Here is a 16,199-nt window from a genome sequence, read left to right on the forward strand (position 1 = left end):
CGATAGGCATTTCATACATTGTTAATGTTGAGTGAGTGGCAGTACTTTTTTTGAATGGAATGCTTGTGATTTATTTTAAAGATAGTGCCAAGCGGCAAAAAGTGAAGACGGTTAAGAGTAAGATAAAAATGGTGCAGAGGGTTCTTAAATAATTGATAAAGTGTTGTGAGTCAAAACAAAAATAATAATAATAGTAATAATAATAGAAATAATAATAATAGAAATAATAATAATAGCAATAATAATAATAATAATGATAATAATGATAACAACAATAATAACAATAACAATGATATCAATAACAACATTAATAATAGTAATAATAATAGTAATAGTAGTAATAATAACAACATTAATAATAGTAATAATAATAACAAAAATAAAAATGATAAAAATAACAATAATAGTAAAAATAACAATAATAATAATAGTAAAAATAATGATAATAATAATAATGATAATAATGATAACAACAATAATGATAATTAATAATAACAATAACAATGATAATTATAACAACATTAACAATAGTAATAGTAATAGTAATAATAGTAACAATAACAACATTAATAATAGTAATAATAATAACAATAATAACAATAGTAATAAAAACAATAATAATAATAATAATAATAATAATAATAATAATAATAATAATAATAATAATAATAATAATAATAATAATAATAATAATAATAATATAAATAGGAATAATGATAATAACAATATAAATAATAATAATAATATAAATAACAATAATAATATAAATAATAATAATAATAATAATAATAATAATAATAATAATTATTATAATATTAGTAGTAGTAATAATAATAATAATTATTATAAAAATGATAAAAATAACAATAATAGTAATAATAATGATAATAAAATAAACAATAATAATAATAATAATATAAATAGTAATAATAATAATAATAATAATAATAATAATAATAATAATAATAATAATAATAATAATAATAATAATAATAATAATAATAATAATATAAATAGTAATAATAATAATAATGATAATAATAATAATAATAATAATAATAATAATAATAATAATAATAATAATAATAATAATAATAATAATAATATAAATAGTAATAATGATAATAACAATATAAGTTATAATAATAATATAAATAATAGTAATAATAATGATAATAATATAAACAAAAATAATAATAATAATAATATAAATAGTTATAATAATAATAATAATAGTAATAATAATAATATTAGTAGTGATAATAATAATAATATTTATAAAAATGATAAAAATAACAGGAATAGTAATAATAATGATAATAATATAAACAATAATAATAATGTAAATAGTAGTAGTAATAATAATAATAATAATAATAATAATAATAATAATAATAATAATAATAATAATAATAATAATAATAATAATAGTACAAATAATGATAATAATAATAATGATAATAATGATAACAACAATAATAATAGTAATAGTAATAGTAATAATAGTAATAATAATAACATTAGTAATAGTAATAATAATAACAACAATAATAATGATAATAATAATAATAATAATAATAATAATAATAATAATAATAATAATAATAATAATAATAATAGTAATAATAATAATAATAATAATAATAATAATATAAATAGTAATAATGATAATAATAATATAAATAATAATATAAATATTAGTAGTTGTATACTTATTACAACAAAATTATTATTAATGTTGTTAAGTTATAATAACAATAATAACAACATTAATAATAATAATAATAACAATGACAATGATAATAATAACAATAATAATATTGTAGTAGTTGTACTTATGTTTATAAAAGTAATTATTGGAATTATTATTATTATTATTATTATTATTATTATTATTATTATTTTTATTATTATTGTTGTTGTTGTTGTTGTTATTGTTATTGTTATTATTGTTATTATTATTATTATTATTATTATTACTATTATTATTATTATTATTTTTATTATTATTGTTGTTGTTGTTGTTGTTATTGTTATTGTTATTATTGTTATTATTATTATTATTATTATTATTATTATTGTTATTATTATTATTTCTATTATTATTATTTCTATTATTATTATTTCTATTATTATTACTATTATTATTATTATTATTATTATTATTATTATTATTATTATTTATATTATTATTGTTATTTATTTTATTATTATTATTTATATTGTTATTATCATTATTCCTATTTATATTATTATTATTATTATTATTATTATTATTATTATTATTATTATTATTATTATTATTATTGTTTTTATTACTATTGTTATTATTGTTATTATTATTACTATTATTAATGTTGTTATTGTTACTATTATTACTATTACTATTACTATTGTTAATGTTGTTATAATTATCATTGTTATTGTTATTATTAATTATCATTATTGTTGTTATCATTATTATCATTATCATTATTATCATTATTTTTACTATTATTATTATTGTTATTTTTACTATTATTGTTATTTTTATCATTTTTATTTTTGTTATTATTATTACTATTATTAATGTTGTTATTATTACTACTATTACTATTATTATTACTATTATTAATGTTGTTATTGATATCATTGTTATTGTTATTATTGTTGTTATCATTATTATCATTATTATTATTATTATTGCTATTATTATTATTTCTATTATTATTATTTCTATTATTATTACTATTATTATTATTTTTGTTTTGACTCACAACACTTTATCAATTATTTAAGAACCCTCTGCACCATTTTTATCTTACTCTTAACCGTCTTCACTTTTTGCCGCTTGGCACTATCTTTAAAATAAATCACAAGCATTCCATTCAAAAAAAGTACTGCCACTCACTCAACATTAACAATGTATGAAATGCCTATCGTAATAATAATTACGATTCTGGTCGGAGTTGATTATCCATGTGAGGAGGAGCCCATGGAAGTCGACTGAACGACTTCCCATTTCAGGTAATTCCTTTCCCTATGTTACATCTTCGACAAAAGTAACTTCTGGAATCTCTTGAAGAAATTTGACGTTAACAAATGGAAAGAAGGTTGGATAGCTCATGATGATTTTTCCTGGAAACTGTTTGTACCATCAAACGACGGTACTAAAAAAGGTGACCCAAACAGGCGTTGACAAACTATTAAATATTCAATCTATGCAAAATAAGTAGATTTTGGAATCTGATACTTCAGGATGTTGAACAGTTTTCAGCTGTGTCGTTATCTATTTAATTGTTATTAAACAGTGTTGTAACTGAAATTTAAGAAACTAGGTGTATATGGCTTTTATCAAATAAGTAAATGTATCATAAGTATAAATAATATTTATACAACAATGTGAGTAGTAGAGAAATGCCGGTTCTGCGCCATTGGCATTTTTTTGTAAATATTTTATATGCGTGCTAATTTTTTTTGGGTACTTACCTTTATTTTCTGTGTCAATGTGATCTGTAATCACCGTAAGCCAACGTGTGAATTCCGTCTTGTAAAATGATTCTTTTATCGTCGTTGGCGCTGAGTGCGACTTTGTTAATTTCTTCAGTGTAAATTTCGTGAAGATGTGATCGGATGACGTTCATTTTCCTGAGCTGTTCTTTTTTAGTCATTAAGCAGTTTTTGTAGTCCTCGTGAGTGATGTGATTTTGAACGACATTTCTCTTGACTCCTTTGCATCTTTTGTGTCCTTTTTCATGGAGTTTGTAAGAGTACAATTTAGACCGAAGCTCGACAAATTCTTCAATCTGCTTTCCTGCGGTTTCGTCTTTGAACATTCCGATGACTTTTTTGTTTACTCCAACCTTGAAACCGACGCTTTGAATGGCATGGTGGTTTTTATCAAAATCGCTCGTGTCAAATTAGGCTTTCAACATCCTCAGCAATGTCTTTGTAAAAATCTTCTGTTTTGATTTCGTAAATGAGGGAGTCTGTATCGGTCATGAGCACTTTTGCGTTATCAGAGTACTTTTTCTTGATGAAGTTGTAATGGAATTCAACCATTAGAGTTTTGCTTAAATCTAAAATGCACATTCCCGAATAAATGGGTTTGCTATGGACTAACTTTGTTCTTTTCATGTGCACAGCGATCAAGTTTTCATCGAAAATGGTGCGACTTTCGAAATTGGGCTTTTTAGACAATTTCTCAGCTTCTTCCTTTTTTGTAACCAGTCTGACGTCCACATGATTTTCAATGTTTTCCATGGTTTTTCAAAAGACTGAATGGTTCATCAGCTTGAAAAAGTTCTTTTCAAAGTCTTTGGGGGCAAGAGTTCTTAAATGGGTGTTGAGATCAATGTAAATTTTCAGCCAAGCACTTTCCTCAAACTTGATGCCTCTTTGCACCTTTGTAATTTTCAGCCCCAATCGTTCGTACAGTTTAAGGTTCTCGAGATGGATGACGTAATTCTTTTTGTCGTTTAAATTTGGAACGAGCGTGTCCACTTTGTTGATGGTCATTCTTTCAAAAGGCAAAGGGTTATCGTTGTGCTCGTCGTGAAGACTTTCAGGGTAGACCATATCAGCTTCAGTCATCCATTCGAAACCGTGTGTGGGAAGAGGTTTGCTCATAGCCCATCCGTACAAGTTGTTAGCGTCCAAGTACTGGACGTAGGTGGACTCTTTGCTAGGGTCAAACGAATCCCCCATGTATTTATTATTTGAAGTTCCAAGCCGGTTTGAAATCATGCTGTTTCCACCGCGTATTCCTTTCTTAACCATCAGAAGCATGTCAGAATTGCTAAGAAGCTCCAATTTCACTTTTATTTTTTTTAAAGCGGCGTCCCATGCTAATCCGGGAGACGTGCAATACCAAGCGGGGTCAAGATCGTATTGGGTATCGCACACATCCCTAAAGTTTTCAAAGACATCCGCCAGTATCAGCACATCAGAGACGTTGTACAGGTTGTGGTAATCTCTGAATATTTTGCAGTGAAATTTGTTCCAAACCGTTTGTGCATAGTCTTCATCGCTTATTCCTTCGCCATTGAGCTTGGAAAAGAACGACTCTTTAGGAGGCTATTGCGTTTCAGAAAACTTTTTAATCGAGTCCACCCAATCGTAAGGGTAAACACCTTTCCTTCGCAATAAATCAAACTGCTTTCCAGAATAATATTTGGCAACGTTTTTGCATTGGTGATTGGTCAGATTTTTAGACAAGTTTTCCTAACTAGAAGGCATAAATCTAAAGAAATCAGACTGTTGCATTATTAAAATTCTTTTCATCCTCAGAGGTCATAACCATAGCTTTTTTAAATTTTATATCTTTTTTGTAAATCTTTCGGATGTCTTTTTCAAGCATTTCCTCAAATATTTTGGCGACGTCGTCCTTTTCGCTTATTGCCGTAAACGTTACAGGCTTTCCTCTATAAACGGTTTCATCAAAGCACTTGATGAAGTAACAGAACGAGCTTGGAGTGTGCTTTTGGTACTGCTTGGTGTAAGATTGGTCAGAGGTGCAGTTATCAGTATTGCACGCGCTTATTGGCTTGATGAAACTTTCAAAGTCTGCATAAACAACAAACGGAACCCTCATCGATCTTCCTTTGTTTTGAAACTGTATGATTGAATTCTTTTCAGGAAGTTCGATTCGGACAGAGCTGTTGTCTCGACAATAAGTCCAATGCTTGGAAAGCGCTTCTTTAGAGTTGTATCCCTGCAAGCAAATGACACAGTAATATTTCTTATGCTGATGAGACGATGCGTGCGAAGAAGCAAATCGGCTGAAATTTTTAATCAGACAATAGTGGTTTGTAGTCTCGTTTGAAATGAGCAGCAAATTTATTTTATTTCTTCTGTCGCAATGTTTTGATATTCGTAAAGGATAGGGGGATTTGTTTTCCAATCCAAATAAATTCACGCTAATGCCTTGATTGTTTTTCTCAAACTTTTTGATTTGATCGAGCTTGACTGGAAATTCAATTCCTTCCCAATTTAACTCTTTCGACTTTTCTTTGAGCTCTTCGTCAATCCTGTCACAGTGATCCTTTTTCATATTCAGCGCCCTGGTGATACACCATTTATAGCATTCATTGTCAGTTTTGTTTGTCATGTTGATAATTGCCTTTTTGCTCTCCAAAAATTTAACAAGCTTTATCCATGACGAAGCGCTGAGGGGATTGTAATTGATCATGTTAATATCCATTCTTAAAATGGCAGACACTTTCCAATTCAATCCCTTCTTGCTGTAATTAGCCATGTTTTCCAGGATTTCTTCTTTCGCTCTGTCATAAAACTCTCCCAAATCCGTAGCCTCCAGCAAAATTCCACATTTGGATGGAAAGGGGACAGTGCGAATGGTTTCCTGTCCAGTGGCAATGCTCACACGCGCCATTTCACACGTTAAAACAAGGTTTACTTTTTTATTTCTGTTTTCCCTAAGTATTTTCATTGCTGCTTCTCTCGCCAGGTCTAAAATGGCAGAGGCGTCTTGATAATTTCCAGCGACTTGATGTGAAAATTGCATGGTGACATATCTTAGCGCATGATTGGTCAATTTAAAATGAATGGGAGGTTTGTAAACTGCTGCACACGCAATCGATTTGAGAGCCATTGATTTGAGAGAGTCCACTTTTTTCTTCACTTCGTTTCCCACATTGCTCACTGTTTTCTTCACCGCCTCTGGAACGTATGGATCGATGGATGGAAGCACACGGTTAAAACTGTTAGCGCCCACATTTCTGACAGTCGTCGTCAACCTTGAAAATAAACCAGGAGTAAGCACAGGCGTTGAATTTGGAACAGGCTTGTCAAGGATATGATTTGATGGAACAGCTCTAGAAGCAACGATTGGACGAGGAGCAGGCACCGGTCTTTGAACAATCGGTCTAAGAGCTTCAACAAGATCGTTCTTTTTCATCTTGTAATAATATTTTATTTTTCGCTCTTTGGCGATTTCTCGCAATTCTTTAAACGTTTTATCTTCCATTTTATATACGGAAAAAAATTATTTAAGCCATCTCAATTTTTTTAAATTTTAAACAAGAGAATTTAAAATTTCATTTTACCCTATTTATAATTTCAACTTTATGTCCATCTCGATTTTCAAAGTATTGCCAGTTGCGTCCCGTAGCTTTTCTCAATTTGTAAGCGGATTTGTATTCAGTCACCTCACCCGTTTCGATGTGGGTCAGTTTTAAAGTGAAAGGATTATTTCTGATGTTTTCTAACCTTTTCCATTTAGGGTCAATTGGCTGCTTTTCTTGTTTTTCATGTATTCTCGGTCTTCCCACAGGTTTTACATCCCTCACATTTTCCATTAGTGCATTTTTATCAAAAAAATTGAATTTGAGCCGTTTTCTTTCAGCGACTTTTTTAAATACTTTTTCGTGTATATCATCTTTTTTCATTTGTGCAGAAATTTATTTAGCTCAAATTCAATTTTTTTTTAAATTCTCCCATGAAAAGAATTTAAAAGTCATTAGTGTGTCATTCCAAGACCCATAGCTTCCCCGCACCATATTCCGGCTCTTCTTCCGACTCTTCTTCACTTTTATCATTTCCAGGTACTATTTGATATGGATATGTAATTAACCCAATAAGTTTTTCAACTTCACGATATATTTTTTTTTCTTTTGCATCCATTCCATCCACATAAGACAAATGAAGATACAGGTCTCGTATCATGTTTCGGACGGGACGTATTTCTTCCTCAGGTATGTTTTCAACCATTTCTTTAAAGGCAAACAGGTATTCTTTTGGAAGTTTTTTGACTTTGCGCAAGAATTCAAGCAAACTTTTCGAATTGGTCGGAGCAGGCACAGACTTTGGAATCGGAGGTTCATCGATGGCTTTTAAAAGATCGTCCTTTTTCATTTTGTAATAATATTTCACTTTCAACTCTTTCGCAATTTGCTTCAATTCATACACCGTTTTGTTCTCCATCTTTGAAATTGTGTAAAAACTTTATTTAGCTCAGATTCAATCTTTTCAATTCTTTGAATCTCCTGTGGTTTTTAAATCCTTTTTTTTTTTTGAGAATTTAAAAATTCTTATTCATTAATTCTACTCATATTTCAAAATGCTAGTAGCTTCAGTGAAACTTTCAGTGAAAGTACAATACATTTCACGTACTGAATGATGAAACCTTTTACCTTCGAGAGAATGATGCACTGAAATAACTATTTTTAACATGCTTAAAACTTCTTCAAGTGGCATTTTTTCAAGCATTCCTTTTAGAGCGATTTTGTGTTCCTTTGGAAGTTTTCTAACGTTTCTTTGAAATTTGAGCAAACTTTTCGATTTGGTTGTATCAGAAGTTAACTCTGTGTTATCGTCAAAAGCATCTAAAAGATCATCATTTTTTATACAGCATATAGTCCAATTGTTGATCTTTAGCAAATTTGCTTAACATTTTAATTATTGCTGAAATTTATTTAAGTCAAATTCAATTTTTTCATTTCAGCTTATTTAGAATTTGCTGTTTTTTCAATTCCTCGAAAAGAATTGAAACATTTTTAATCGGTTTGAATCATAGTCCTAATTTTTCAAGTAATAAGGAATAAAAGTAATTGTGAAGGCAAAGAGCATCACGAGCAATTTTACGTTCTTCAGCAGTTCCTTCAACATCAAATAAAATTGAGAACCTGTCTCTGATGGCTCTTAGTTCTTCTATTGGTATGTTTCGAACCATTTCTTTATAGAAGCGCTGGTATTCCTTTGGAAGTTTTCTAACGTTACGCAGGAATTCACGCAAGCTTTTCGAATTGGTCGGTGCAGGAACCGGTCTCACAACGGCAGGTCTCGGAGTTGGCACAGGTCTTTGAACAACTGGTCTCGTGTTTTTTTATTGCTTTCACGAGCCCTTTTTTCATTTTTGAATAACCTTTTATTGGATGGCGTGATTTCCCGCAATTCTTTAAACGTTTTACCCTCTATTTTAATTTGTGTTTAAATTTATTTAACTCAAATTCAATTTTTTTCAATTCAGCACATTTTCTGCACATTTTCGGAGATTTTCACAATTTCGAAAATTTCATACACAATGTCGAGCGTGTTAAACAACATTGCCATTTTCAGTTTTCCGGGGATTACTTTTTTCTCCTCGCAGTCCAAATGAAGCGCATACCTGTCGATCGCTCTCAGCTTTTCTCCCTTTTTCAGGTTGTTCCATTCTCTGTTGTGCTCTTTGATTTTTCTTTCCATTCGCGAAAATTCATCCTCGTCGCCTCCTCACAAAAGTTTGTAAAGCTTGTCTTTCCTTCTCGCTGAAAGTTTCGGAATTTTAAAATTTCCGTTTTCGGTGACGTAAACAGAATCGCGAAACATTCCAAACACAAGAAGCTCGAGTGCTTTTTCTTGACCACATCAGACTCTTTCTTGCTGCACTCCAGAAAAAACGGATAAAAGTCATTCATTTTCTTATTTCAGAATTTCTATTTTAAATTCATTTTTGTCCACCTTTCCAGTTCGACTCTCCAAATATTTGCAGCCATGTCCCATCTCTCTCATCGCTTTGTAAAGGGATCCATATTCGATCACTTCCCCAGTTTCAACATGGGTCAGTCTCACAGCCACAGGGTTATTTCTGATCAGACGAAGCCTTTCATACTTAGAGTCTTCTACTCCCGGTTCCACTTTTACTCTCGGTCTTCCGACAGGCCTCTTTTCTTCCACATCTTCCATCAAATCATTTTTGTCGATCAGATTGTTTTCAATCGCAATCATCATCAACGCTACACAGTAAATAAAAAACCCGTTATATTTTTAAAAAACATAACGGGAGTTTTCCTCGCACATAACGGTTCATTGCCGTTATGTTTAATACTTAATATGTATGAAAATAACATAACGGTTTTAGCGTTATGTTTTTTCATAGCAAAATTGCCTTGAACATAACGGTTACATAACGCCAATTAGCCGTTATGTGAGAGGAAAACTCCCGTTATATAACGCGTATTTTACCGTTATGTTTAAAACCTGATATAACGGGTATTTATCCGTTATGTTACCCGTTATGTCAAATTATAATTATTTTAAAGTAGGTTTTTTGAAACCTATGATTAATAACAGAAATTGCTAAGTAAACTAACATTGAACATTTTTTATGTTTATAAAAGTTAATTTAAAAAATAAAACAAATTCATCCAGTTTAATTTCCTAATATATTTATGTTAAATTATTTTTCATAATCATGAAAATTATTTACAAAATAATTGAAGAAATTAACTTAATGACATTTATTAATTCAAAAATACTTCACATTGTTGTAAAAAGATTGCAAAAGAAAAATGCATTTTTTAGAAAGTAAAGCTGATCGTCCGAAGCCGCAAATATCTTGCAAACATCCCAGAAGCTGCCCAAAACAAGAAGGATATGTCAAATCTAGCAAATAGTAAACGGCCATCAAAACAACCACCATTTCACATGTACTGATCAAGGGCTGAACATCCATCTCGACACCTCTACGACTCCTTACTCCATATTCCGTTTTATTATAGATAACTTGTGGACCATACAAGCTTGGCACTCTTAAGTATTCATGTATTGAATCACACTAAAATATTATAAATACAAAATAAGTATTGCAACCATAAAAAAGAAACTATTATTAATACATTAAATGGGTTTGAATCAATGTTAAGTTTATATTTTATAGAACTGGCTTAATACCAAATAAAAAAAATAAAATAAAATTTACATCAACTTTCATAAACAATTTATCAGTTGTATTCTTAGAAATAAGTGATTTCTGGAGCAGCATTAAACTTTCAGTATGGGTTTGCGAATCGGGAGTAATCCAAATCAACATCTTTTGAATCTTAAGAGACGAATCTTTAAAAATAGGATACAAACGAATCGCTTCTTCCAGCATCAATCCAGGAGCATATATAACTCTTTTCGGAAATATACTATAAGTCTCGTTATTAAAAAGATGTCTGTTTAGAATAGACAGTGTTGAAAGTGATGGCTTTTTCTTATTAAGTTCATTCTAGGTAAAAGAAAGAGTTATATACATTCCTTATTTTATAACTATTTAATAAAATAAAGTAATGACCTGACACTTAATATTAATTATAACATTTCAAAATTTTTTGCGTCTAAGTTTACTTAACTAGACTATAATTTCTGATATTAGAATTAGAAATCATTTTTATCCAAAAATTAATAAACACAGAAAAAATCTTACTTCAACATCTTGTAATAGCTGTTCTTTATCTACAACTGATTCGGACAAAATTGGATTTAATGCTCGGCTACTATTATTGATGGAACTATTTACAACAGAAAAATGAGGAAATCGCTTAACCTTTAAACTATGACATTTACTAAATTGTCTTTGGCGATAATTATTAGGCAACTTTTTGAACAAGAAATCCTAATAGAAAATTAAAAACTTTAATTAAATAAATTGAATTAAACAACTTATGTATACAGCAGCAAATTTGAAAATCTGAAGTAAAATATAAAAATGATGGAAAAGGAAGGAGATCAAAAATGAATATTAAAATAGTAAATATTACAAATTAAAAAAAATAAAAAATATTATAGTATCAAAGACGTGATTCTTACCCATTTATGGCTGTAAGAAGGATATAAAGAAATGCAAGTAGACTTTAACTTCGCAAAGAATATTTTCCGTAACAATATTCTATTTTTGATATTATTATGATTAGGCGCATGCAAACAGCAAAAAGCTAATAAACAAGACATTAGCTCTCTAGATATCACCTTATCTTCAATAGAAAACTTGTTGCTCAGAAATAGTTTAATGTGAGGTGGAAAAAAATCAATGAGAGTTTGTTTAATATCACCATCAAAAGGGATTCTGTTAATCTAAAAATTTATTATTAATGTAAATGTTAAAAACATAGGAATAATAAAAAACATTTTGTATCATCATGTGAAAATTGACAAAAGAAGGCATTTACAACTACTAAAGTTGACAAAATAAAGAAAACAAATTAGACTAAAGTAATCATATTTATTGCAAATAATATAAACTTTTTATAAAATTTCAATGCAACTATATGATAAGGAATGGCAATGCTGGGGGTACAATATAGAAAATATTCCCTTCTTTAAAATAAAATGCTGGCCAAGGAAAAGCTAAGCCTTCAGCTGCAATAGTTCTAAAAGGAACTGTGTTGTCCTCAACAGCAGTAAAAAAACCTCGTAACACATTGTAATTAAGGCACTGAAGCTGTGAGGTAATAAATACTGTTTTTTCTCCTTTTACTTGAATTTCTTTAATAATAAAAGCAGAAGATTGAAAACCATCATGAAACCATAAAGACGATTCAGGACAGTATTTAATTCCATTAATCTGGATGCAGGTAACAATATTTTTTTTTTATAGTAACTTGATTTAATTCACAAAGAACTCCATTACTAATTTCTCCAAAAGAATTATAAAAAGATGCAACAGTGTTTAAAACCATACTCTTCATAGCACTTAAAGGCATATTTTTGAAATTAAAATGCCTAACATTTTTTATTACTTGATGTTTCCTCTCAAAAGCCATACACATGTGGTATCGTAGTGAACCAAATTGTCTGGATTGCTCAGGATAATGAATTAGAAAATGAAGCTTTGGTATAAACTTATCTGGGTATAAATTCATAAAAAGAGTATGATGGGCTGCAATTGTTTCTTCTAAAGAGACGAAGTAAGCCCCAGTGGTAACTGGAGAGAGACACATTTGAAGAATACGCAGCAGCTTAATAAGACACAAGAAATGACAATCAATAGCGATACTTCTTAAAAAAATTGGTAAAATACGACAAATAGAAAGAACTTGAGCACTGCCAAATTTCCCCTTAATAACCAAATCTACTATTACAGGTGGTTTTTCACTGTCTTTTGGGTATTGAAACAATTTTATAAAGTTGTTCAAGCTATCTATTGTAAAAAAACCTTTCAAAACCCCATGATTCAAGTAAAGTTCTATCTGCAAAGGTATAACACCTTCTAACAAATCATGCATTGGATCAAAAAGAACTTGCTTTGTCACATCAAATTCATTAATTTCAGATAGAACACTGTTAGATTGAACGCCATATAGTTTTGACCATTTTAAACGTTCAACTCGGGGAAGACTAGAATTATCTAGTTCTTTGACTCTCATCTTGTGTTCCTCTAAACTCCTTATTTTACACTGAGAATGTTTATTATAAACTAACATTTCTGACCTGGTTGAATTACAAACTCTACAGCACCTAACAACTTTCTTGCTAAAACCCTCTTTAAAACCAGCAATTGCATTGCAAGTTAATGAATCTCCAATAAAGTGTTTTAACTTTACCATGAATTTTTTACCATTAGCATTAGTTAAAGTTGAGGAATCAATCGATGATAGTTCATTTAGAGATTGTACCAAGTCAAGAAGAAGAGATTTCATAAAGCCTTTTACCTTAACAGATTTAGAACCAGTTATTGCTAAAGGGAATATTGAGAAAGATTTACTTAAGCAGCATTGCGGAATGTTTAACAACTGAAAATATAAAACCCACAACTTGTGCTTTCCTCTAGATTTGCCTATTGGATTAGTTACACCTAAATCATCTGAATACAATGAGATAGATATTTCTGAAGAATACTCTAGAAACTTATCATATTCATTTGATGTAAAAATAAACTGAAGTATTTCTTTAAATGGAATAAAACATCCATGTAAACTGTTTTTGTATACTAACTAGGGCTTGCAAAGTTAACGCGTTAAAAACGCGTTAAAGCGCTAATAATTTAACGCAAGTTAAAAAAATTAACGCAGATGAAATTTTTTAACTCATAAATTTTCATAAAACCCTAACCCTAACCCTGACGATTAGATTAGATCATAAATTATTTTGGCGATGCTAATTTTGGTTAGCATCAAAAAATAATTTTTGAGCAATAAAGAAATTTTTATACCACTTTCTTATTTCTAATCAATGTTTACTCATTGATGATGCCATTTTGTTTTATTTGTCTCAATTATGTCTCTCTTACCTTATAATTTTTGTTTTCGAAATTGTTTTGATCGCGTTGTTGTTTTGTTAATAAATTTATTAAATTTCCAAAATTTTAATATCTTATCCTGATGAACTTTATTTGTTAATAATTTAAATTATGGGTTCAAACGGCAATCAATCTATCCTCAACGGAGCCTTTATTTTTAAAGACGAATCAAAAAAATTGGTTATCTGTAAATATTGTTCCAAAGAATTTGCATATCACCGAAGTCTTACAGCGCTTCAGTATCATTTGAACAGTAAACACGTGTTCTTCGCAACTACTAGTAAAAATCAAAACAAGATCGTGAGTTCCTCAAAACAACTTACAATTGAGGACAGTATTAAATCACAAAATGGCGTAAATAAACAAATTTCTGCAGATAAATCAAAGGAAATTACGGAAGCCATTGTTTGCTGGGTTGCCAGTAGCTGTCGACCACTCAACATTGTTACAGATCCAGGTTTGACGAATGTCATTCGAACAGCAACGTCCGACTACAGTTACAATCTTCCCTGTCAAAACACAATTAAAATTAAAATGCAAACACTCTATGAAGATGAGAAGAAAAAAAAAAAAGACCTCGTAAACATGGCTACTAGTATAGCAATTACCTGTGATCATTGGTCTTCAATGGGTAATGTCAGTTACCTTGGTTTAACATGTCATTTGATAGATAACAACTGGATGTTGAACTCATTTGCCTTAGGTGTTCATCAAACATTGGACCGACACACCAGTGACAATGTTTCAACCCACATCGGAAATATTGCAGATGAATGGGGATTATTTGAAAAAATATTTTCTATTGGTACTGATAACGGTAGAAACATTGTAAAGGCTGTATCAAGTTTTCCCTTCAAACATCTTCCATGTTTCGCACATACCGTTCAGCTAATTATAAAATCTGCCATTGAAGAGACTGCATTTGACATAACACTAGCTAAATGTCACAGAATTGTTGGACATTTTAAACATAGTCCAGCAAATAATATGGAATTACATGAAAATCAGATTGACCTCGACCTGCCACAAGAAAATCTAATTCAGCATGTTGTTACAAGGTGGAATAGCATGTATGATATGCTGAGACGTATGTTGAAACATAAAAAAAGCCATCACAGTAACACTTGATGAGCAAAACCATTACTTACAGACTTTGACAGAAAGAGAGTGGGAAAAAATGGAGAAAATTGCTGATGTTTTGCAACCATGCAAAGTGGCTTCAGAATTGTTAGGTGGTAATAAATACGTATCTAGTTCGGTGGTTTTACCAATTATATGCCACTTATCACGTGAAATGGTTGTTCAAGATGATGATCCTCGTTACATCGCGCTATTTAAAGAAAAATTTGTAAATGAAATGGAGCGCAGATTTAATGATTTTTCGAATGATAGTTGGTTGCAAATCTCGTCAGCATTGGATTCAAGATTTAAAAATTTATCGTTTATAGCTTCAAATGAAAGATCAAATGTCTGGCAGAGATTATCGAAGCTTCTTGAATCTGTTCCAGACCTCAGACCAGTATCAATAGAACAAGAACCAAAAGAGGTGAGCATTTTGTAGTAATAAATTTGATATTGTTTTTTTATTGAATTATTCTAATGGCATAATAATAGATTCAAAATTGCATTTATTAAAATAATCGTTTTAATGATAGATAAAACTCTATGAGTGCTATAATATTAATTGAAATAGTTAGATAATATCTATATGCTTTATTTATGGTAATATTTGAATAATTATTTTGCAACAGCCATCAGCAAAAAATTTTAAAATGGCATTCAATCTACCAGATCTGGATGAAGTTGAGTCCCCAAGTGAAGATGAAGTGAGTCGATATCGAAAAGAACCCTGCGCCAAAATGGATTCAGATCCTCTTCAGTGGTGGAAGCTACATCAAGGTTCATATCCTCGATTAGCAACAATCGCAAAGAAATATTTGTCAGTTCCAGCGACTACAGTTCCATGCGAAAGACTGTTTTCAACCGCTGGATTCATTGCAGACAAGCACAGATCATCTCTGCTGCCAGATTCATTGAACATGTTATTATGTTTAAAAGACTGGCTTTAAGAAATTTTTTGTTTCAAGTTTTTAAAATATTTTATTTTTATTGGTTGTATTAGAAACAATATAAACTATAATTAGAACTTTTTTATGATGTTTTATCATTTGCATGCAAATAGATCAAATGATTTAAAAAACTTTTCCTGTTTGTTTCCTTTATT

The 16,199-nt window shown here is 29.7% G+C and overlaps 3 protein-coding genes and 1 pseudogene across 3 annotated transcripts; 2 read left to right on the forward strand and 2 right to left on the reverse strand.

Annotated features, from left to right (window-relative positions):
- Positions 1–10,122: 10,122 nt before the first annotated feature.
- LOC149882204 (uncharacterized) lies at positions 10,123–11,863 on the reverse strand. The gene is made up of 4 exons (XM_090067093.1): positions 11,548–11,863; positions 11,165–11,353; positions 10,676–10,966; positions 10,123–10,531 (listed from the first exon to the last, which is right to left on the reverse strand). The coding sequence occupies exons 1-4, from the start codon at positions 11,686–11,688 to the stop codon at positions 10,223–10,225; spliced, it is 930 nt and encodes a 309-aa protein (XP_089923219.1). The 5' UTR covers positions 11,689–11,863; the 3' UTR covers positions 10,123–10,222.
- An 82-nt stretch (positions 11,864–11,945) lies between these two features.
- Positions 11,946–13,932, reverse strand: LOC149882205 (uncharacterized; annotated as a pseudogene).
- A 154-nt stretch (positions 13,933–14,086) lies between these two features.
- LOC149882206 (E3 SUMO-protein ligase ZBED1-like) lies at positions 14,087–15,103 on the forward strand. Its single transcript, XM_090067092.1, has one exon. The coding sequence runs from the start codon at positions 14,087–14,089 to the stop codon at positions 15,101–15,103; it is 1,017 nt and encodes a 338-aa protein (XP_089923218.1).
- A 38-nt stretch (positions 15,104–15,141) lies between these two features.
- Positions 15,142–16,112, forward strand: LOC149882207 (E3 SUMO-protein ligase ZBED1-like). Its single transcript, XM_090067094.1, has 2 exons — positions 15,142–15,521; positions 15,727–16,112. The coding sequence occupies exons 1-2, from the start codon at positions 15,153–15,155 to the stop codon at positions 16,042–16,044; spliced, it is 687 nt and encodes a 228-aa protein (XP_089923220.1). The 5' UTR covers positions 15,142–15,152; the 3' UTR covers positions 16,045–16,112.
- Positions 16,113–16,199: the final 87 nt, after the last annotated feature.

Source organism: Hydra viridissima, unplaced genomic scaffold (assembly GCF_058129835.1).
Source record: "Hydra viridissima isolate aposymbiotic clone 2 unplaced genomic scaffold, HvirCarnegie_v1 scaffold_11, whole genome shotgun sequence".
In the NCBI taxonomy this organism is placed as follows: domain Eukaryota; kingdom Metazoa; phylum Cnidaria; class Hydrozoa; order Anthoathecata; family Hydridae; genus Hydra; species Hydra viridissima.